Source organism: Anomaloglossus baeobatrachus, chromosome 4 (genome assembly GCF_048569485.1).
Source record: "Anomaloglossus baeobatrachus isolate aAnoBae1 chromosome 4, aAnoBae1.hap1, whole genome shotgun sequence".
Taxonomy (NCBI): Eukaryota; Metazoa; Chordata; class Amphibia; order Anura; family Aromobatidae; genus Anomaloglossus; species Anomaloglossus baeobatrachus.
In genome coordinates, this window is record NC_134356.1 from 255246009 (window position 1) to 255267958 (window position 21950).

At 41.1% G+C, this 21950-nt stretch overlaps 1 protein-coding gene across 1 annotated transcript in view; it reads right to left on the reverse strand.

Annotated features, from left to right (window-relative positions):
• LOC142303441 (solute carrier family 23 member 2-like) overlaps positions 1-21950 on the reverse strand; it is a 511942-nt gene that overhangs the window by 105646 nt on the left and 384346 nt on the right. Inside the window, exons 8-10 of the mRNA XM_075344788.1 lie at positions 21048-21301; positions 18665-18829; positions 9473-9581 (exon numbers count right to left, since the gene is read on the reverse strand). Coding sequence (XP_075200903.1) covers positions 9473-9581; positions 18665-18829; positions 21048-21301 — 528 coding nt within the window. The remainder of the gene's footprint in view (positions 1-9472; positions 9582-18664; positions 18830-21047; positions 21302-21950) is intronic.

Consider the following 21950-nt stretch of genomic DNA (forward strand, 5'->3'; position numbering starts at 1 on the left):
TTACTGCACAATCCCTTGATGGCCAGTATATACAGTAGATAACAGGTACATAACTTCTCATATGGTTTTTCTTCAACACTGAGCATCTCTATACACAATGTCTTTACTTCTACAATGTCACTTTCTCCTGCCCACATTTAACCTCACTTCCTTCACCACAACCTAGCTGAGTACCATGGTTCAGTTTGTGAAAGTCATATTCCCATCCCGCAGTTCTGCCTCCTGTTCTCCTCTTAAAGCATATGATTTGTCAATATAGTTAAAGTTAGCTTGAAGCTTGTCGACTTCGTCTCACACTTTTGTTCTGTCTTGGCCCATACCTTGGAAAGTTATAAACTCAGGGCCATACAGCTAGATATGCTGTTTCAGGACCTGTCTCCTGTTGATCCCTTTGTATCTCAGTTATCTCTCCCCCTCTGTTGCTCTCCTCAGGGTCTTGTTATTCTCTGCCTCGGTCTCCTCTCATGGGACACCCTTGTCTTGCGGCTTTGCTTACTAGCTAGACCTTAGGTCCTACTGCACGCTGGACATATCTGACCTCCTAACAGGAAATGGTCAATGTCCCTTCAGTTTAGTCCCTCCCACTCTGGGCTAGTCACAACTATTAACTTCATCTTTACCTACTGTCTGGCATAATCTCAACACCACTAAGAAAAATCACAGTTCACATTATACATTACATATAGGCGAGACGTGGGCAATGTGCACATCTCCTTACAAATGTATCAGCCAATTACCAGATATAAAAATACCAGCCACAGCATTATAATATATATATATATATATATATATATATATATATATATATATATATATATATATATATATATATATATATATTCACTTATATAGCGCCATTAATTCCACAGCCCTTTATACACATTATCATCTCTGTCCCCATTAGGGCCCACAATCTAAAGTCCCTATCAGTATGTCTTTGGAGATATTATTTGGAGTTGAATTATCAACATATTATTTAAACTATGGCAGGCATAGTACTGCCCAAATAAATAATGCTCACCAGATAAATGCCAAAAAAATAATCATAATTAAATATGAGTGAACCCAAACTGTAAGGTTCGGGGTTCATTACAAACACTAGGTGTTCGAGGCTCGATCCCAAACCCGGTCTTTTACAAAAAAAAGTCCCCATATGAGTTTGGGTACTGTTCATTTGCTAACCACCCAATTGAACATTGGAGTGCTCGAGAACGCTCGGTGCTCAGCCAACTGCATGCTCCTGCACTCTCTGAATAGCTCTCACTGGGATGCTGTTTATTGAAAGAAAAAAAAAACCCTTCCCTTCCTCCCCTGGAAATGCTCTGTTTATGGCTGGCTGTATGTGGGCAGAGAGCTGAACAGCACAATCATTGACTTCCATTATACTGGTTACTCGAGTAGAACAGGTTAGTTTGAGTCCAAATATACTTATACTAGATGGTGGCCCGATTCTAGCGCATTGGGTATTCTGGAATTTATTGTGTAGTTCATGTATGATTTTTGTTATATATAAAGAGGTTGTTGTGTGTAGTTACCAAGTGTTTATGTAGGGTGCTGTAAATGTTCTGCGTGTTGTCTGGGTGGGGGGGGGTGTGTGAGAGCGGTGTTGTTTGTGCATTGCGTTGTTTGTGGAGCGCTGTGTGTCTGTAGCGTTGTGTGTGTGTGTGGTGCTGTGTGTGTTGCGCGGTTTGTGTGGGTGCGTGTGTGTGTTTTGGGGGAGGTATGTTTTGTGTAGTGTGTGTGTATTGGAGGAGTAGTTCTGGGGAGAGAGGAGTATAATAGGAGGCATAGTCCTGGGGGGAGAGGAGTATAATAGGAGGAGTAGTCCTGGAGGTGAGGAGTATAATAGGAAGAGAAGTCCTGGGGGGATAGGAGGATAATAGGAGGAGTAGACCTGTGGGGAGAGGTGGATAATAGGATGAGTAGTCTTGAGGGGAGAGGAGTATAATAGGAGGAGTAGTCCTGGGGGGAGAGGAGGATAATAGGGAGAGTAGTCCTGGGGAGAGAGGAGGAAAATAGGAGGAGTAGTCCTGGGGAAAGAGGAGTATAATAGGAGTAGTCCTGGGGAGAGAGGAGGATAATAGGAGGAGTAGTCCTGGAGGGAGAGGAGTCTAATAGTAGGAGTAATCCTGGGGGGGAGTCTAATAGGAAGAGTAGTCCTGCGGGGAGAGATGGCTAATAGGAGTAATCCTGGGGGGAGAGGAGCCTAATAGGAGGAGTAGTCCTGGGGGGAAGTGTGTAATAGGTGGAGTAGTCCTGGGGGGAGGTGTCTAATAGGTGGAGTAGTCCTGGGGGGCAGTGACTAATAGGTGGAGTAGTCCTGGGGGAGGTGTATAGGTGCCCAATGTGTGCGGGGGGTGTGGCCAAGCTGGCATAGTGTGTGGGGGTCATGGCCAAGCGGGCAGAGTGTGCGGGGGGGCGTGGCCGAGCGGGCACAGTGTGTGGGGGCATGGCCGAGCAGGCACAGTGTGCGGGGGCGTGGCCGTGTGGGCACAGTTTGCGGGGGCATGGCTGAGCGGTCACAGTGTGTGGGGGGCATGGCTGAGCCGAGCGGGCACAGTGTGCGGGGGGCGTGGCTGGGCCGAGCCAAGCGGCTAATGCGTGCGGGGGGCCTGGCCGGGCTGAGCCAAGCGGCCAATGCATGCGGGGGGCGTGGCCGGGCCGAGCCGAGCGGCCAATGCGACGGTTGTCAGTGTAGTGACGTCATTTTGGAACAAGACAGACAGATAGACAGACAGAATAAGGCAATTATATATATAGATGGGGTTCAGGAACATGTTCAGGTCAAGTCTAGGCATTGAAATGAACTTTTAAGAAAAGTCCGGTAGCACCCGGCGAGCCTGAACATACACGGTCTGCTCACCTCTAATCCTAATACAACTTCATAGCCTTCAAAGCAAGGTGTTTCATATTTATAGTCCCAAATCCCCTGCATAGAATGTAGACAACTTGCTGGCTGCCTGTAACTATTAGTAAGCGACATTGGAATTTACCGTGTATTCAACATCAAGTGCTTATTTCCCTTCAGGAGTAACAGAGGCTTCAGATCTACCATGGCCCTTCATTCCCATTTTCTTATCAATTCAAACCTAAATTAAAGGGTGATCAAATGATGAAATTCGACTTAAAGAAAGTTTTTCTACAACCTTTTTATACAAGTCGAATTTTCATTTGTATTTTTCAATTCTCATGTCTGAAGGCTCATATCATTTTACCATGAGCCATTTATACAAAAATCTGCGAATATATTTCATTTATGTACAAGCAAGATTCATTATTTTTGTTGTAAAACTTATTTTTTAATAAAGGCGCAAGGTGTAAAAAGCAAAGCTACATCATAATCTAATACAAAAGTGATTTAGAAACTTTCTAGTAAAAATTTGATGAATGGAAGTTTTAAAGTATCTAAGGTATAGTGGCTGGAGGCCAGCAAGTAATTGAAAATGAAACATGTGGGCCAAAACTGTCCACCTAGTCACTGACAGATAAGAGACAAAAGACAAGCAAGACATTGCAATAGTTAGAACGTTCATTTTACAATTGGGAACATTTTGTTCAGGAGAATGATTTCATGTTAGAGGCCTGTAGCTGACTCAATAGAGAAGCAGATAATGTAAATATATGTTACCATAAAGAATGGCATTGCTGTGATCTATTTCTCCTTTAAAAACACAGACATAAATCTAATTAGCTTTACATGATTCTATTATTATGTTCTCATATTAGCACATTCATTGCATCTTCACCACTACTGCTTGTACAATATATCTCATTTGTCTTCATTGACAAATATTCAAGAAGATATATGATCTGAAATATCGTGTCCTTGTTTCCAGTACTTGTGGCATACTTTTGTTTCACGGATCCCACCCATACCCATTTTAACCTCACGTCTGTATTTTTACACGGACTGTGTGTCCATGTAAACACAGGGAGACATGTCTGGACAAGGGCCAATACAAATCTATGAAAAACACATACAGCACACGGATAGCATCTGTGTACCATTTGTGTAATGTACGTACATGTTTAATATTGAAAGTATAGGATTGCAATATCTTATTTATTTAGCTATACTGTAAAAACACAGGTGGCACATGGATGACACATGGATGACACATTGATGGCACACTAATGGAAAACTCTTATCACGCATGTATCGGTTTTGTAGGTACATGGTTTATATACACATGTGAAGGAGGCCTAAGGGGCCCTTTGCACACTATGACGTCGCAAGCCGATGCTGCGATGCTGAATGCGATAATCCCCGCCCCCGTCGCAGCTGTGACATCTTGTGATAGCTGCCGTAGCGAATATTATCGCTACGGCAGCTTCACATGCACTCACCTGCCCTGCGACGTCGCTCTGGCCGGCGACCCGCCTCCTTCCTAAGGGGGCGGGTCGTGTGGTGTCACAGCGACGTCACACGGCAGGCGGCAAATAGAAGCGGAGAGACGGAGATGAGCAGGACGTAAACATCCCGCCCACCTCTTTCCTTCCACATTGCAGACGGGATGCAGGTAGAAGATGTTCCTCGCTCCAGCGACTTCATACACAGCGATGTGTGCTGCCGCAGGAACGAGGAACAACATCGTACCATTGCTGCAGCCAAAATAATGAAAATGACCGACACTACACCGATCATACGATACCGACACTTTTGCGCTCGGTAATCGTAGTTAAAACGATTTACATACTACGATGTCGAGAGCGACGCCGGATGTGCGTCACTTTTGATTTGACCCCACCGAGATCGCACCTGCGATGTCGTAGTGTGCAAAGGGCCCCTAAAATTATTGTAGTACAAACCACTGTCTGTGTGATTGAAATATCGAGACTCTAGAAAAGTAGTTAAACATGCTTATTAGTTTACAGTTGGTTCTCTAAATTGCTTTATGCAACTGTTATATTTAGAATTTAATATCTGTGCCTTTCCTTCTCATATACTTTCCTATTGCTCCATTCATGAATGAAGACTTGCCCCAATTGCTATGCTGGGGCAATGGATGAATACAAAATGTGGAGTATGCTCATGGCCTACTTGTGGGTGGGCGGGGCCTACTAAAGAACAAATAAAGTGAAGAAATGCAATCTTGTAACCGTTAACAGTTATGATCTTGCTATGTACACCCCTGCAGATTTAGCAGGTTTACACATTCGGAATTAACTTGGCATTGTGACATTTGGACTGTAGATCAGCCTGGAAGTGTGAAATGCACTGCAGCAAAAAAGAATTTTATTTCTTTTTTTATTTTTTTTTTTTAAATTGTGAAAAGTTTATTCAGAGGGTCATTTATTATTCAACCCCTCAAACCACAAGAATTCTGTTTGGCTCCCCTAAAGTATTAAGAAGTATTTCAGGCACAAAGAACAATGAGCTTCACATGTTTGGATTAATTATCTCTTTTTACAGCCTTTTCTGACTAATTAAGACCCTCCCCAAACTTGTGAACAGCACTCATACTTGGTCAACATGGGAAAGACAAAGGAGCATTCCAAGGCCATCAGAGACAAGATCGTGGAGGGTCACAAGGCTGTCAAGGGCTATAAAACCCTTTCCAAGGAGTTGGGCCTACCTGTCTCCACTGTTGGGAGCATCATCCGGAAGTGGAAGGCTTATGGAACTACTGTTAGCCTTCCACGGCCTGGACAGCCTTTGAAAGTTTTCACCCGTGCCGAGGCCAGGCTTGTCCGAAGAGTCAAGGCTTATTCAAGGACAACAAGGAAGGAGCTCCGGGAAGATCTCATGGCAGTGGGGACATTGGTTTCAGTCAATACCATAAGTAACATACTCCACCGCAATGTCTCCGTTCCAGACGAGCCCGTAAGGTACCTTTACTTTCAAAGTGTCATGTCAAGGCTCGTCTACAGATTGCTCATGATCACTTGGAGGATTCTGAGACAGACTGGTTTAAGGTTCTCTGGTCTGATGAGACCAAGATCGAGATCTTTGGTGCCAACCACACACGTGACGTTTGGAGACTGGATGGCACTGCATATGACCCCAAGAATACCATCCCTACAGTCAAGCATGGTGGTGGCAGCATCATGCTGTGGGGCTGTTTCTCAGTCAAGGGGCCTGGCCATCTGGTCCGCATCCATGGGAAGATGGATAGCACGGCCTACCTGGAGATTTTGGCCAAGAACCTCCACTCCTCCATCAAGGATCTTAAGATGGGTCATCATTTCATCTTCCAACAAGACAACGACCCAAAGCACACAGCCAAGAAAACCAAGGCCTGGTTCAAGAGGGAAAAAATCAAGGTGTTGCAGTGGCCTAGTCAGTCTCCTGACCTTAACCCAATTGAAAACTTGTGGAAGGAGCTCAAGATGAAAGTCCACATGAAACACCCAAAGAACCTAGATAACTTGGAGAAGATCTGCATGGAGGAGTGGGCCAAGATAACTCCAGAGACCTGTGCCGGCCTGATCAGGTCTTATAAAAGACGATTATTAGCTGTAATTGCAAACAAGGGTTATTCCACAAAATATTAAACCTAGGGGTTGAATAATAATTGACCCACACTTTTATGTTGAAAATTTATTAAAATTTAACTGCGCAACATAACTTGTTGGTTTGTAAGATTTATGCATCTGTTAATAAATCCTGCTCTTGTTTGAAGTTTGCAGGCTCTAACTTATTTGCATCTTATCAAACCTGCTAAATCTGCAGGGGGTTGAAGACTACTTGTAGGCACTGTATATATATATATATATATATATATATATTTATTTAATATTCCAAATACCGCAATTTATATTTTTTTAGGTAGAATTTATTTTGGTTTTTCACAGTGTGCGACTGGTCCCCCTTTTTTGTCTTGTATTTCTACACATCACCCAGATACGCACCTGTCCACATTGTAAAGGTGCTGCCAGTTCGGTTTGAAGTCAGGTTAGTACCAGCGTGGGAAACCAGCAAGGGAACCCCTGCTTTCATTCTGTTTATGTTCTATTGTATAATGCATATAACAGGGAGTGATGCTCTGTTTTGCTGGATTTGCACTCTAGCTCTTGCAGCTTCCTTAGCCTCCTTTTTGTTCACCGGCTGATCTTGTAGGTTTTTAAAGCCCAGAAAAGATGCAGTTTAGTGTTGGACCCAGCAAAGGAGGTTGCCGTGAAGGGGCGCTGGGCTAGTATTACAATGGCCACGATAATATTCCAAATACCTCCACTTATAATTTTTTAGGTAGAATTTATTTTGGTTTTTTGCAGTGTGCGACTGGTCCCCCTTTTTTGTATTGTTTATATATATATATATATATATATATATATATATATATATATATATATATATATACTCTACCTGAAGTAGAGGGTGCCAGGGCTTGGACAGGAGAAAAGAGCAATCCCCTGTGCTTAAGTGAGCCACTTACCCTCTAATATGAACAGTATTTGGCCCCATTACATTATTCACTATGTACAGAAAATAGCAGCATCTCATCATTCACTCAACAAACTATCCAGTGCATTATTACATAACAAGTACAGATAAATGTGTGAATGAGGCTAATGTAATATTTGCATGTAACTGAACATTGGCTCCCAGTGTCACTGTTACTGGTGGGCCCTGGGCAGCTCAGTCCAACACTGAATGACGTTGTCCTAGCATGGATTACATGTTGTTGTTGCACCTCTCTATTTCTGAGATATGAACCTATCTTCCCTATATAGACATCTATTTTTTTTAGAAAACTCAAAAAAATGCCCATAGAGATGAGTTGACAACTGAAGAGGACAAGACTCAAAAGATAGGATGCAAGGCTACTTAGCTAAGACCAGTAGTTTTACATACAGGGAAAATAAGGAGCCATATCTCAGAAACAGAGGTGCAAGAACAATATAAAAACAAGGCAAGATTCAGGAGTAAAGCAGCCTTTATACTAGGAAAAAAAATTATTGCAAGTTATTAGTCCTCTTTAAAGGTCAAGGATTTGTGTGACTGTATAAGGATCATTTTGTAGATGCAAAAATCATGCATGTATAAGCTGTCAAAGAGGAAAGCCATCAATGTGAGGAACTGATATACACTTATCAATAATCTGCCTCAGCTGGAAAAAGGTTGTTCTTTGATTGACTGTTCTCACTGGCTGTTAGGCCATTTTGATTGATTGCGTATACTCCACCCTCCTCTGGTAAGAATATTGTATACCAAGTAAGTTTCTCTGTTCAGAAGCCTGGTGCCCAGGGTACAATAGCCACTGTGGTCACTTATATATGTATTATAATGATTCCTGTTTCAGTACATCATGGAGTTACTGTGTCACGGGCGGTTAGGGCGCTGCGCTCTCCCACTGCTCGGGTCCGGCTGCTGCTGCTCGCTTGGTCGGTGGCTCGAGCGGTGGGCCGGATCCCGGGGACTCGAGCGGCACTCCTCGCCCGTGAGTGAAAGGGGTGGTTTGGTTTAGGGATATTGTCCGTGCCGCCACCCACGGCTTGTGGTGAGGCTGGGACACCACCGCTGCTCTGTACGGGGATCCCAGGAGCGTTGACAGGGAGCAGCTGAGATGTTTTCTCCCCTCCGTGGGTAGGGGGGGTTTGGTGGTCCCAGGGCCCTGTGGTGGAGGTCGGAAGGTGGGTTGCGGGGCCTGGCCGGGTGCAGGGTCACGGGGCACTGCAGTGCCAGATGGCACAGTGGTACTCACTCAGCCAGTAATGCACACGGAGTCTCTGGTAAAACAAACGGCTGGATGGACGGGTTCCGCAGACGGCTGCTGTAGTTTCTTCCCTGACCCCAGGTTGGTAGTGTAAGTCCTTTCCTGCACCTTCTTGCACGCTTCTCCTGTGCTCCGGTTTCCAGCTGGCTCCCCGGTTCGGTACCGGTGGGCCACCGCCCAACCTCGGCTACCTACGGTTCCACCAAGACTGTCTTCCCGCTCCCGCAGACGGCCACTACCGTCTGCCTGACTGCTACACGAGGGCCCTAGGCTCCAACCTAGGCCCCCATCTGCTTCTGCCACTCTGCACACCTCCTCTCCCTTCCTCTGCCTGGACTTGTCTCCCTTGTTTCCTGCCTCAGACCAGCTAGACGCCTCGGTGGGTGTGTCCGTCTGCCTGACTCCGCCCACCTGGTGGGTCTGTCTGAACCCGAGGGAGGAAATCAGGTCTCACTGGAGATGACTGCTGTGACCTGCTGGGGGTGGGGGTGTGTGTGTGTTGTTACCTGTGGCCCCTGGCTAGTCCAGGACGCCACAACTGCAAAGTATAATATTGAAATAATCAAATTTTATTGGGTCCAAAGAAACTAAAATTCAGAAATATGAAACCCTACCTAAGAAGGTGACAGAGGTGTCATGCAGTGCATTGCTGTCACACTACATAAACAGACAAAATTCAATGGAGCTCAACTAAGAAGCACCATTCTTCTCTTCCTGCAAATAAAGTCATTTTAGAAACAGAAAGACAAGAAAATGTTGCACATGTATTACAATAATATGAAAATCTTTGCACCATTAGAATGAATAAAGCTTACCTGTACTTATAACTCCAGGATGCTCTTCCAACCATGTTGGGACAACAAGACCAGTGAACATGGAAAATCCGAAAACAAAAAGATTTCTTGAGGAGTTTAAGTCCACGTACTAAAAGATACAATATACATATTTACTTTTAATGGACATATATTTGTATACCCATTTTAGATTTAAACACACGCTCTTCATATATACAAGGACAAAACTAGATTCGGAGATTTTCTCTCTGTAGATATATATTAGCAAACTTCAGAGTAGGAAATTAAGCTACAATAAAAAAAAGCGAAAAAATTTAAGGAAAAAATACGCATTTAGTCTAGAGTTGGGTGGGATATTTGACATTCTAATTTGTGAGCTTGACAGAATTGTCTACAAAAGTTTGAAAATATGTATTAAACAACCTGGATAATATGTGTACAACACTCAGTAGTACTTTGAACTCCTGTTTTGAACTCCTTTTCAACTTTTTAATGCAAGCACCGACCTATTAATATCCAATGACCTTAGTCTATCTGTCCAGGGTAAGGCTGAAGTTAACCAATGGTTACCAACAGTGATATTTGGGTTGCACGTAAGGGTCTAATATTGTACTATTGAAACAAGGTAGACAATTGTGTTTACATCTCTGAATTATATAGATTTTTTTTTTTGTTTAACTAGAAAGGAAAATTACAGATAGCCTGTCTCTCTATGTAGAAAGCATAACAATGGGACACAGAAGCCTTGGTTTCAGGATTTTGGTTTAGCAGCAAAATTAGCACTAAGGGGTTTAATACTGCCCTCATTGTTTGCAGTGGGTGAAGAATAAGAAAAGACTGTTATTAAGATGCTGTTACTGCAGTATATCATAGAAAAATCAATTTTTCAGTTACATTGAGTGACTATAGAGCTACAGTATTTCCCTACACCAGGTGAGTCTTTGGATTACTATTCACAGATGTAGATTACCACTCTCATTGTCAGTATGATTGATTACTAAAGTAGTATAAAATAATCAGATTAGGCCTGTTTGTACCACTATGTGAAATAAACTGAGCGCTCTGACCTCCTTTCTTTAAATTGAAAAAGTCTAAAATAGTTCTGCCTGGCCGGCCCCCATCTTTCATACAGGTAATGAAGAGTTTGGAGCTCATAGTCAAGAGAACATGTCGGTGTGATTTATTGCTAGATATATTCCCTCAAGCAATGCATGATGCTTCAGTCACATTGACCTTTATCAGATGTGCTATGTTATGGAAAATAAAATTGAGAAATAAAATAATATATAATTTTTACAGTATGTTTTGACATTATTGTATCCAAATATTTGATTACAATTTGCCTTTGAATCCTTTTCATCTCTAAATAAACCATTTGGATTTATGTGATCATGTATGCAACTTCATACTATAAAAGTTGGTATATTTTACTTTATTTCTCAGTTTTATTTTTCATAAATAACACAGCATATCTGATGAAGGTCAATGGGACCAAAACGTCATGCATGGCTTTGGTGAATATATTTAAATCAATCTGTAATCCTTCTTTAATTCTGGCTGTAATAGTCCATCCTGATTGGCAGGACCCCTTTTTCACTATGTTTCATTGCAGCTATTTGGTAAATTCAAAAAAGTTAATTTTTTTCTCATCAATGTACTCTCTGCACACCATATTGACAGGAAAAAAAACAGAAATGTAGAAATTTTTGCAAATTTATTAATCAAGAAAAACTGAAATATCACATGGTCATTAGTATTCAGACCCTTTGTTCAGACACTCATATTTAAGTCACATGCTGTCCATTTCCTTGTGATCCTCCTTGTGATGATTCTACTCCTTCATTGGAGTCCAGCTGTGTTTAATTAAACTGATAGGACTTCATTTGGAAAGGCCCACACCTGTCTATATAAGACCTCACAGCTCACAGTGCATGTCAGACCAAATGAGAATCATGAAATCAGAAGAACTGCCCAAGGAGCTCAGAGACAGAATTGTGGCAAGGCACAGATTTGGCCAAGGTTACAAAAGAATTTCTATATCACTCAAGGTCCCTAAGAGCACAGTGGCCTCAATAATCCTTAAATGGAAGAAGTTTGGGACCACCAGAATTCCTCCTAGACTTGGCCATCCAGCCAAACTGAGCAATCATGGGAGAAGAGCCTTGGTGAGAAAGGTAAGAAGAACCCCAAGATCACTGTGGCTGAGCTTCAGAGTGAAGTAGGGAGATGGGAGAAAGTTGCGCAAAGCCAACAATCACTGCAGTCCTCCACCAGTCAGGCCTTTATGGCAGAGTGGTCCGACAGAAGCCTCTCCTCAGTGCAAGACATATGAAAGCCCGCATAGAGTTTGCAAAAAAACACATGAAGGACTCCCAGACTATGAGAAATAAGATTCTCTCTCTGGTCTGATGAGATGAAGATAGAACTTTGTGGCGAAAATTCTAAGCAGTATGTGTGGAGAAAATCAGGCACTGCTCATCGCCTGCCCAATACAATCCCAACAGTGAAACATGGTGGTGGCACCATCATCCTATAGGGGTGTTTTTCAGCTGCAGGGACAGGACGACTGGTTGCAATTGAAGGAAAGATGAATGCAGCCAAGTACAGAGATATCCTGGAAGAAAACCTCTTCCAGAGTGCTCTAGACCTCAGACTTGACTGAAGATTCACCTTAAAACAAGACATTGACCCTAAGCACACAGCTAAAATAAAAAAGGAGTGGCTTCAGAACAACTTTGTGACCATTCTTGACTGGCCCAGCCAGAGCCCTGACCTTAATCCAATTGAGTATCTCTGGAGAGATCCTGAAAATGGCTATCCACCAATGTTCACAATCCAACCTGATGGAATTGGAGAGGATCTGCAAGGAGGAATGGCAGAGTATCCCCAAATCCAGGTATGAAAAACTTGTTGTATCATTCCCAAGAAGACTCATGGTTGTACTAGCTCAAAAGGGTGCATCTGCTTAATACTGAACAAAGGGTCTGAATACTTATGACCATGTGACATTTAAGTTTTTCTTGTTTAATAAATTTGGAAAAAATCTCTACATTTCTGGGTTTTTTTCTATTGAGATGGAGTGCAGAGTGTACATTAATGAGAAAAAAACTTTTTTGAATTTACAAAATTGCTGCAATGAAACATAGAGAGGTCTGAATACTTTTCGTATCCACTGTATATGTGTTTTGGTTAAGACTCTATTGTGCTTTCTATGCTTATCTCTTATCTGAACTAGGACCAGATGGGGAACCACATTTTTCCTTGGTTTATACTTGTGTCCATATGCCACAAAGGGCCCACTTCATCATTTTTGCTTTTTCTTTCATTCAGTTTTCCTTTTTTGCCTTGTGATATTCATTGCTGTTTTTAGTGCCAAATTCTTCAAACTGGAACATACAGGGAAATAAATTTTACACAAAATCAAAAATGTTTTGTCATAATCCATGATTAGATGATTGACTGCACTCAATGCTAACATTTGCACAAAAATGTGTAACGTGCAAAAAATATCTTCTGGGGGTAAAGGAGTACATTTCCACAAAATGTTGTGACTTTTTAAAAAGCCACAAATAAGGAATCAACAGTAAACATTTGAATTACAAAACTCATGTCCAAAATTGTAAACAAAAAAAACAAAGACGTAAAAAAAAATAATGTAAAATAGCATAAACGTAATGGAAATTTGGGTAAAAAATAGCAAAATTGGTGCAAATGAAATAATGAATCAGATGTTTTAACTGGAAAAAATACAGTAAATTGTAAGCAAATACTGCTGTGAAATGTCTGCCAAATTTAATTTTTTCCTGTTATATTTACTGTATTTTTCAGACTGAGATTCACTTTTTTCCCAAATTCAGAGAGAAATAGTAGTGCGCATTACAGGCCAAATGTAGCTTACTGGAGGGATGGGTGGAGGCGGTGGAGCGTGCTCACAGGAAGTAGGGCCACTGTTGCAGGAATCCTAGCACGAGTTGTGGAATGCTGTGGGCCCAGAGCTGGGTGAGATGCCAATCATCTTCCGGCGATGGATGTGATGGACTTCAGGAAAATAGTAGCGGAGGCGCTGAATGCGCAGATCGAGATCTCACCTCTGGCACTATTTTCCTGAAGTCCATGCCGTCCATTGCTGGGAGATCAATAATGTCTGCCTCGTGCTGCTGTGAAACATGACTGGTGCTGCCACCGACTTCCTCCAGAGGCCAACCCTGCATCCTGTGACTCCATGCACCACTCGGTAAGCTACATTCGGCCTATAAGACAGACCATAAGACTACAAGACGGACCCCCATTTTGACATTAAAAATTATGTTTTTCTATTTTTTTTCTCTTGCGGTAATTTGGGGTGCAACTTATGGTCCCCAAAAAATGGTACCTGAATTATATACAAGCCCAATTCCAAAAATATGTAAAAAAAAACCAAAACAAAAATGCACTGATTTGAAAATCTCATAGACATAAGGGTACTTTACACGCTGCGACATCGCTAGCGATTGCTAGCAATGTCGAGCGTGATAGCACCCGCCCACATCGTTCGTGCGACATTTGGTGATTGCTGCCGTAGCAAACATTATTGCTACAGCAGCATCACACGCACATACCTTGTCAGCGACATCGCTGTGACCGCCGAACAATCCCTCCCTCAAGGGGGAGGTGCGTTCGGCATCATAGCGACATCACTGTGGCGTTACTAAGCAGCCAGCCAATAGAAGCGGAGGGGCGGAGATGAGCTGGACGTAACATCCCGCCTACCTCCTTCCTTCCTAATTGCCGGTGGACCCAGGTAAGAAGATGTTTGTCATTCCTGCGATGTCACACATAGCGATGTGTGGTGCCGCAGGAACGACGAACAACATTGTACGTGTGGCAGCAGCGATATTAAGGTAATGAATGTGTCACCGAGCAACGATTGTTCATGTTTTTGTGCTCGTTGATCATCGCTCATTTGTATCACACGCTGCGATGTTGCTAACGGTGCCGGATGTGCGTCACTAACGACGTGACCCCGACGATATATCGGTAGCGATGTCGCAGCGTGTAAAGCACCCTATACTAATTTACATCAAAACATAGTGCAAGATCAAAAGTTGAAAGTTAGAGAATTTTCCATTTCAGTTAAGAAAATTAACACTTTTAGAAATTGATCGCAGCAACACATCTCAAAAAGGCGAGGACAGGGTTAATGCTGGAAAGATAAGTGGTACTAATAAAAAAAGCAGTCTAAGGGTCAATTTTAGAGATGAGTGACTACTGAAATACTCATAATTGCTATACTTGTAACGAGTACTTTGTAATACTCGTATACTCGTTCCGAATAGCGAGTGTAATGCAAGTCAATGGGGAATATGAGAAATTTTCTGCTGGACCCCACAAAGAGGTCTGGGAACCTGAGGAAAAGGCTAAAATGGATGGGAAATTGATAAACTGAATGGGGAGAGCCTGGAGAATATGCCTGCATGCATTTCTGACTCACATTTGGTTTCTAGGTATAAGGGTGTCACAGTATTACGCCACTTATTCTCTCTCTCTCTATTTCTGTCTCTCTCTCCGAGCGCTTTATACTTACCAATCACCGGAGTAGCACGGCTGTCACACTGCTCCCACAGCCTCTCATTCTTATTACCTACCCGCTCATTAGGCTCGTACATATTCACTGCACTCACTCATTAGGCTCATACATTCTCGCTGCTTCTCCCAACCACCGGCGTCTGTGATTGGTTGCAGTCACGTGAGTGACAGCTGTCTGACTGCAACCAATCACAGATGCTGGTGGGCAGGTCTATATAGTACAGTAAAATTAATAGATAATTTTAAAAAAACGGCATGCGGTTCCCTCAATTTCGATACCAAGCCAAGATGAAGCCCCACAGCTGTGGGCTGGTATTCTCAGACTGGGGAGGCCTATGGTTAGTAGGCTTATCCCAGCCTAAAATTATCAGCCAGCAGCCGCCAGAATTGCCGCATCCAGTAGATGCGACAGTCCCGGCACTGTATCCAGCTTTTCCAGCTTGCCCTAGTGCAATGGCAATCAGGGTAATAAAGAGTTAATGCCAGCCCATAGCTGCCACTAGGTCCTATATTAGTCATGGCAGGCATCTATGAGACTCCCCCTCATCACTAATCTGTAAGTGAAAGTAAATAAGCACAAACACCTATAATATTCTTTATTTGAAATAAAAGACAAAACAGCACCCTCTTTAACCACTTTATTAATCCCCCATACACCCCTTCAGGTCTGACGTAATACACACGAGGTTCTACAGCAATTCAGCCCTACTACATCCCACCTTAGCCTTGTTTTTAGCCACAAATTCATTATTTTCCCCCAAAAAATGATGTGGGGGTCCCAACTATTTTTTGTATCCAGCTAAGTTGAAGCAGACAGTGGCAGCCTGCAGACCGCAGCTGGCAGCGTAAGCTTGGCTGGTTATCCAAAACAGAGGGCACAGCATACTGTTATTTTAAATTAAGTAAATAATTTAAAACAAAAAATGGGGGCCCCAAATTGGATCACCAGCCAAGGTAAAGTGGACAGCTGTGGTCTGGTATTCTCAAACTAGGGAGGTCCATAGTTATTGGAACCTCCCCAGCCTAAAAATAGCATGCCGCAGCCACAACAGAAATGGTGCATTCATTAGATGTGCCAATCCTGGCGCTTCTCCCCAGCTCATCCCATTGCCCTGGTGCGGTGGCAAATGGGGTAACCTCATAACAGCAGTGCTTGTCATCCCCACAGCGGTTCCCACACTGCTGTGTGAGTCACTGAAGCGCTGGCAGGGGCAGCCGACGGAAGCCACACTCGCGGCCAGCCAATCACAGCAATACTACAACCAAGATTGCTGCAGCATTACTGTGATTGATTAAGAAGCCCAGCATGTTTAGTGGCTACAAATCAGGTGCCAAACTTGCTGGGCAGGACATACGAATATGGCAAGGCGAGTACACAAAAACACCCAATGTAATGAGTAACCCGAATACTGTACTATTTGTGCGAGCAGCGAATAGTAACAATTACCCTGGCTCATCACTAGTCAATTTTCAAATAAGTTACATAACTGTGTATGAAAACAATATGTTAGTGAGGCAGAGTCTCTCAGAAACAAAGATGGTCAGAGGAACACCAATCTGCAAACAATTGCTAAACATTGTTAAACAATTTCAGAAAAATATGCAAAGACTGTGAATATTCTATGTATAGAACGTAATGCAATTTAAAAAAATTCTGAGATAATGAAGAAAGTCACCTGGACAAGGGACAAAACTGATGGTTAATATTGATTGCTCATTATCTACAACCCCTCAGGCGGCAGTGCATTAAAAACAGCATGATTTGGTTGTGCAAATTACTGCTTGGGCTCAGGAATAATTGCAGAAATCATTGCTAGTTTGCTGTTCAATCCATAAATGCAAGCTAAAGCTCTATTATACAAAGAAGAAGCTATATATGATTGGAATCCAGAAACTCTGCTGTCCTCTCAGCACCAAGGCTCATGTAGAATGGACTGAGGCAAAATGGAAAACTGTTTTAGGTTCAGGTAACTCAAAGTGTGAAATTCCCTATGGAAACTATGGACACTGTGTCCTAAAATCTCGAGGAGTGGGACCGTCAAGTTTTTTTATCAGCTCCCAGTTCAATCCAGCATCTCCACTGGTATGGGGTTGTATAATTACAAGACAATTCTAAACCAAATACTGGATGACGAGTTCAGGTAATGAACTAGCCACCTGCAGTGCATACCTTTTACCAATAGAAAATATTCGGCATTGTGTTGATCAGCTAGAATCCTACATCAGACAATAATAAGACAAAATTCCTCTTTCAAAATCACAGTAATTGATCTCCTCACTTTTCAGACTTGTATTTAGTTGTAAGAAGATAAAAAGAGGAGATGCTATACAATGGTAAACATGACTATGTCCACTTATTTTAAGATGTGTTTCTGCCATCAGTTTCTAAATTAGTTCATTTTTTGATTATTTTTATTTTCAAATGAAATTGAAAAATGTCTAAGATTCAAATTCTAAAATGTAGTCAATGTTCTGATGTGAATATTATATTTCTATACGAGTTTAACAAATCTTTGCATTCTTGTTTTCTTTACACAGCATCCCAACATCTTTAAAATTGTGGTTCTTTATATTTAAATCGTTAGCCATAAATCAGCAACATATCAAAGAAAATATAAGAAATGTCCCACATTGCATTGTTAAATATGGTAGAATTTCAAAATTATAATATTGTGATCGACTTTACTGTGCACATGCTGCAAATCAAAAATGCATTCACATATAGAAGTGTAAATAGTTTATTTTTATCAATTAAGAAATTGCAAGGTAAATGAACGAAAGAGAGATCTAAATAAAATAAATATGTGGTGTAACCACGCTTTCCCTTCAAAACAACATCAATTGTTTTCAACTTACACTTACACAAAGTTTTTCAATGAATTTAAAACCAGTTTATTAGGCTTGTGCAAATCCTTCTACTTCTAACACTTTCAGGACTATTTACTGTGAATTGAAGATAGTTCTTAAAGACATTGTTTGTATGTTTTAGGTCATTATTAGGGATGATCGAATACCTCAAATATTCGGCTTCGCGAATATTTTCCGAATAGGTCGCCACTATTACCGAATATTCGATGCGCAATGTAAGTCTATGAGAAACCCGATTAACAACTATTCAAAACTATTCGGTCTTCCCACAGACTTACATTGCGCATCGAATATTCGCATAGCGGCGACCTATTCGGAAAATATTCGCAAAGCCGAATATTTGAGGTATTCGATTATCCCTAGTCATTTTCCTATTTGAGCTAATCAGACACCTTCCCTGATGGTATTGCATAAGTATAAGAATAAGTATATGCCTGTTGTTCTCAATTGATCACAACATTGAGTACCATAGGCGCCTTTGCTAAGTTACTTCTAAAACTGCGTAAAACTGTACATAATAGAATTATTGACAAATATTGATTTGATCAAGATTTTTGTGTTGTTCATTTACTTTGCAATTTGTTAAATAATAACAGTAAACTTGTAACACTTTTATTTTTTTAAAGCATTCTTACTTTGCAGCATTTTTTCCACACCTGCCAAAACTTTTGCACAGAACTGGTTGTAAGTCACTTTATGAAAAAAATACACTAATATATTATTCAAAAATTAAATAAACTAAAAGATATATCTACATAAATATTTCACAAAAATAAGTACCTGAAGATTTGAAAGGCCTACTGCTGCAATCATACCAAACATCACCATGAACATCCCTCCAATAACTGGCTCTGGAATTGTTATAAAGATGGCTCCAAATTTTCCAAAGAGACCTAATATAATTAAAAGGATACCTGCAGTCTGCATTACTAAACGACTTCCAACCTAGAAGAACATTAAATATATCTTAGGTCTTTTTCATACAAGCTTTTTTTGTGTTTTGTTTTGGGGGGTTTTAACAAAAAAATAAAAACATCAGTAAAAACAAAGCTAAAAACATTGACATTAAACATAAAAATTGCAGACATTTGGTGTTAACGTAGACTGAGCTCAGATGCATACATGCCAGTTTGGATTTTGTCACCTAATACGGAAATTTAGCAAAGGATTTTCGTGAAAGAACTATTTTGAAAAGAGATGTGATCATTTTATTTCAGGAAAATGAAGTATTTAACTTGTTTATTTTGTTTGTTATGAAAACTGAAAAGACAAACAAGGGGGGGCGCAAATGGTGTCTTATCCGTGGTACCAATAAGGAATTTAATAGGTGCACTAACCTGGTGTGGTTGTGTTAAAGACACAACCACTAAAACCACGTAATGAAGATGACTGCTGCAGAACTCATGAAGATAGTGATGAAGTAGATGAAAGAAAAGAGTTAATCCACGATGCCAGAAGAAGATTACTGAAGATCAATGAAGATTAAAACATCTGATTTTATTGTTCTACGTGTTTCAGGGCTGTATAGTTCCTTCTTCAGGAACAAAATCAATAATGTACACTACCTTCAGAGTGTCCATTATTCATTTTGCTCCTGAAGAATGAGCTCTACAGCTCCGAACACATAGAACAATAAAATCAGATGTTTTAATCTCCATCAATCTTCCGTGATCTTCTTCTGGCAGCACAGATTAACCCTTTTTTTCCCATGTACTTCAACTTGTTTGTTTTGGTACAGAGATCAATTCTTACAGGAAATGCTTTATAACAAACTTTCCCATCCCTTGCTTTTTTGACACCTTCTCAAATCATCTACCTATTGTGTTAGTGGGATAATAAGGTTCTTAGAAACTTGTCTAAAAAACAAAAGTAATAGTTTATACAAAAGTAACCATGTGGTGGGGCTAAGCTTCAAAGTATGAATGAGCCATCTGCCAAAACTAGTTACATTATGAAAGTAACTGAAATTATTATCAAGAGCACCACAGCAATTTCTGGAACAGCAATATCTAGATGGAGGAATATCATAGTTTCATAGTATCATCGTTTTTAAAGTTGAAGGGAGACTCTAAGTACATCTAGTTAAACCCATAGCCTAACATCCTGACTCCACATACGGCAATCAGACTAGTTCCCTGGATCAATACCCTGTCATAAAATCTAATATACATAACTGGTAACATTACATTTTTCAAGAAAGGCATCCAGGCTCTGCTTAAATGTTAGTAGTGAATCACTCATTACAACATCATGCGGCAGAGAGTTCCACAGTCTCACTGCTCGTACAGTAAAGAATCCTCGTCTGTGATTATGATTAAACCTTCTTCCCTCAAGACGTAGCGGATGCTCCCGTGATCTATTCGCAGGCCTAGGTGTAAAAAGATCTTTGGAAAGGTCTCTGTACTGTCCCCTCATATGTTTATAAATTGTGATTAGATCCCCCCTAAACCTTCGTTTTTCCAAACTAAATAACCCCAAGTTTAATAACCTGTCTTGGTATTGCAGCCCACCCATTCCTCTAATAATCTTGGTCGCTCTTCTCTGCACCCTCTCCAGTTCAGCTATGTCCTTCTTATATATCGGTGACCAGAATTGTACACAGTATTCTAAGTGCGGTCGCACTAGTGACTTGTACAGAGGTAGAACTATATTTTTTTCATGAACACATACCTCTTTTAATACATTCCATTATTTTATTAGCCCTATATGTTTTTTAACTATTCTGCAATCCCAACCTTTTAACCTTGACAATAAACTAATAACAAAGAGTTCCCATGATAAAGCACCTGAAAATTATCTGTAATCTGTCCGGCAAACTTGCCTTTGTAAACTATTGCCACCACGGGAAAAATAAAATATTACGGATTGCATATCCAAATCAATAGGATCAACAGAATGCTTGTATAATACATGAAAAGTCTTCCTGAGCAAGAGATGTTCTTTATAACTGTTCTCTATTTACTCTATAGAGGACATGGACACTCTCAGAGGACATAAGAAAATGTATTTTACAAACTGGTTGAGAGCTTTATAACACTTTACTTTATATTTTTGGGGTCAGCTAAATTAAACTGATTGGACAACCGATACATACAATGATTGGGATTTTTCTTTTCCATGCATTTTTCATTTGCTAATCATAAAAGCAAAATGGTACCTTTACCTTTGTAATCCCCAATGCTGCAATATTCTGACTATATGAGGTAGTTCCATTCCCTGTTCCCCAAATACCAGCTAACATACATCCAATGCCTTCCATTCCAATTCCACGATTTAAAGCATGTGTTGGGGGATTTGGAGCTCCTGATAATTTTGCACAAGTGTAATAATCTCCTATTGATTCAACAATAGAAGAAAGTATTCCAGATAGCATCCCGAGCACAGACGAGAGGCTTACTGTGGGCCAACCCCACTGACCTGAAAGACATTAAATGTGATACACAGAAACAATTATTCCTACAATTAATATACTAATATTCTACAAGATTTGGTGAACAAAGAGCCTTAAAATGTTATTAGGAACTATCTCTCAGCTTTATTTATTTTTCAATTTTACTACTTTTTCTTTGACAATGCCTCATTTGAGAAACCCTGTACATGTTGTGATAGTAAAACAATGGTCATCATCAAGGGGCAGGGGTAGCAATCACTGCTGCAGCTCCGCCCCCTCCCTAAAATCAAGTGTCTTCAGTGCTGTCCATTTTAGAGGTGTAGCTAGTCTCTTCTCTACTGAGCGTGCATAAGTTGTCAAACGTATGCTCAGTAGATTTTTGTTGCTGTGCAATATGCACAATGACAGTGCACTCTGTTGCCAGCACTGACACTCAAGAATAATCCTGCAGCAGAGACACCATGCCCACACCCATACACCCCAACCAGACTATTATAGATATTAGCACTTTGGCTCTGGACATTCCTATCAACGCAAACACAGGCTGAGGGCAATTGAATTCCTGAGGTTTTTATTTTTCCTGTAAATTACTGTGGGTTCATTTGGGAAGCAAAGTGGACAAAACAGGATCACTGCACAGGATCACCCAGAACTAAGATGATTGATTGATCGATT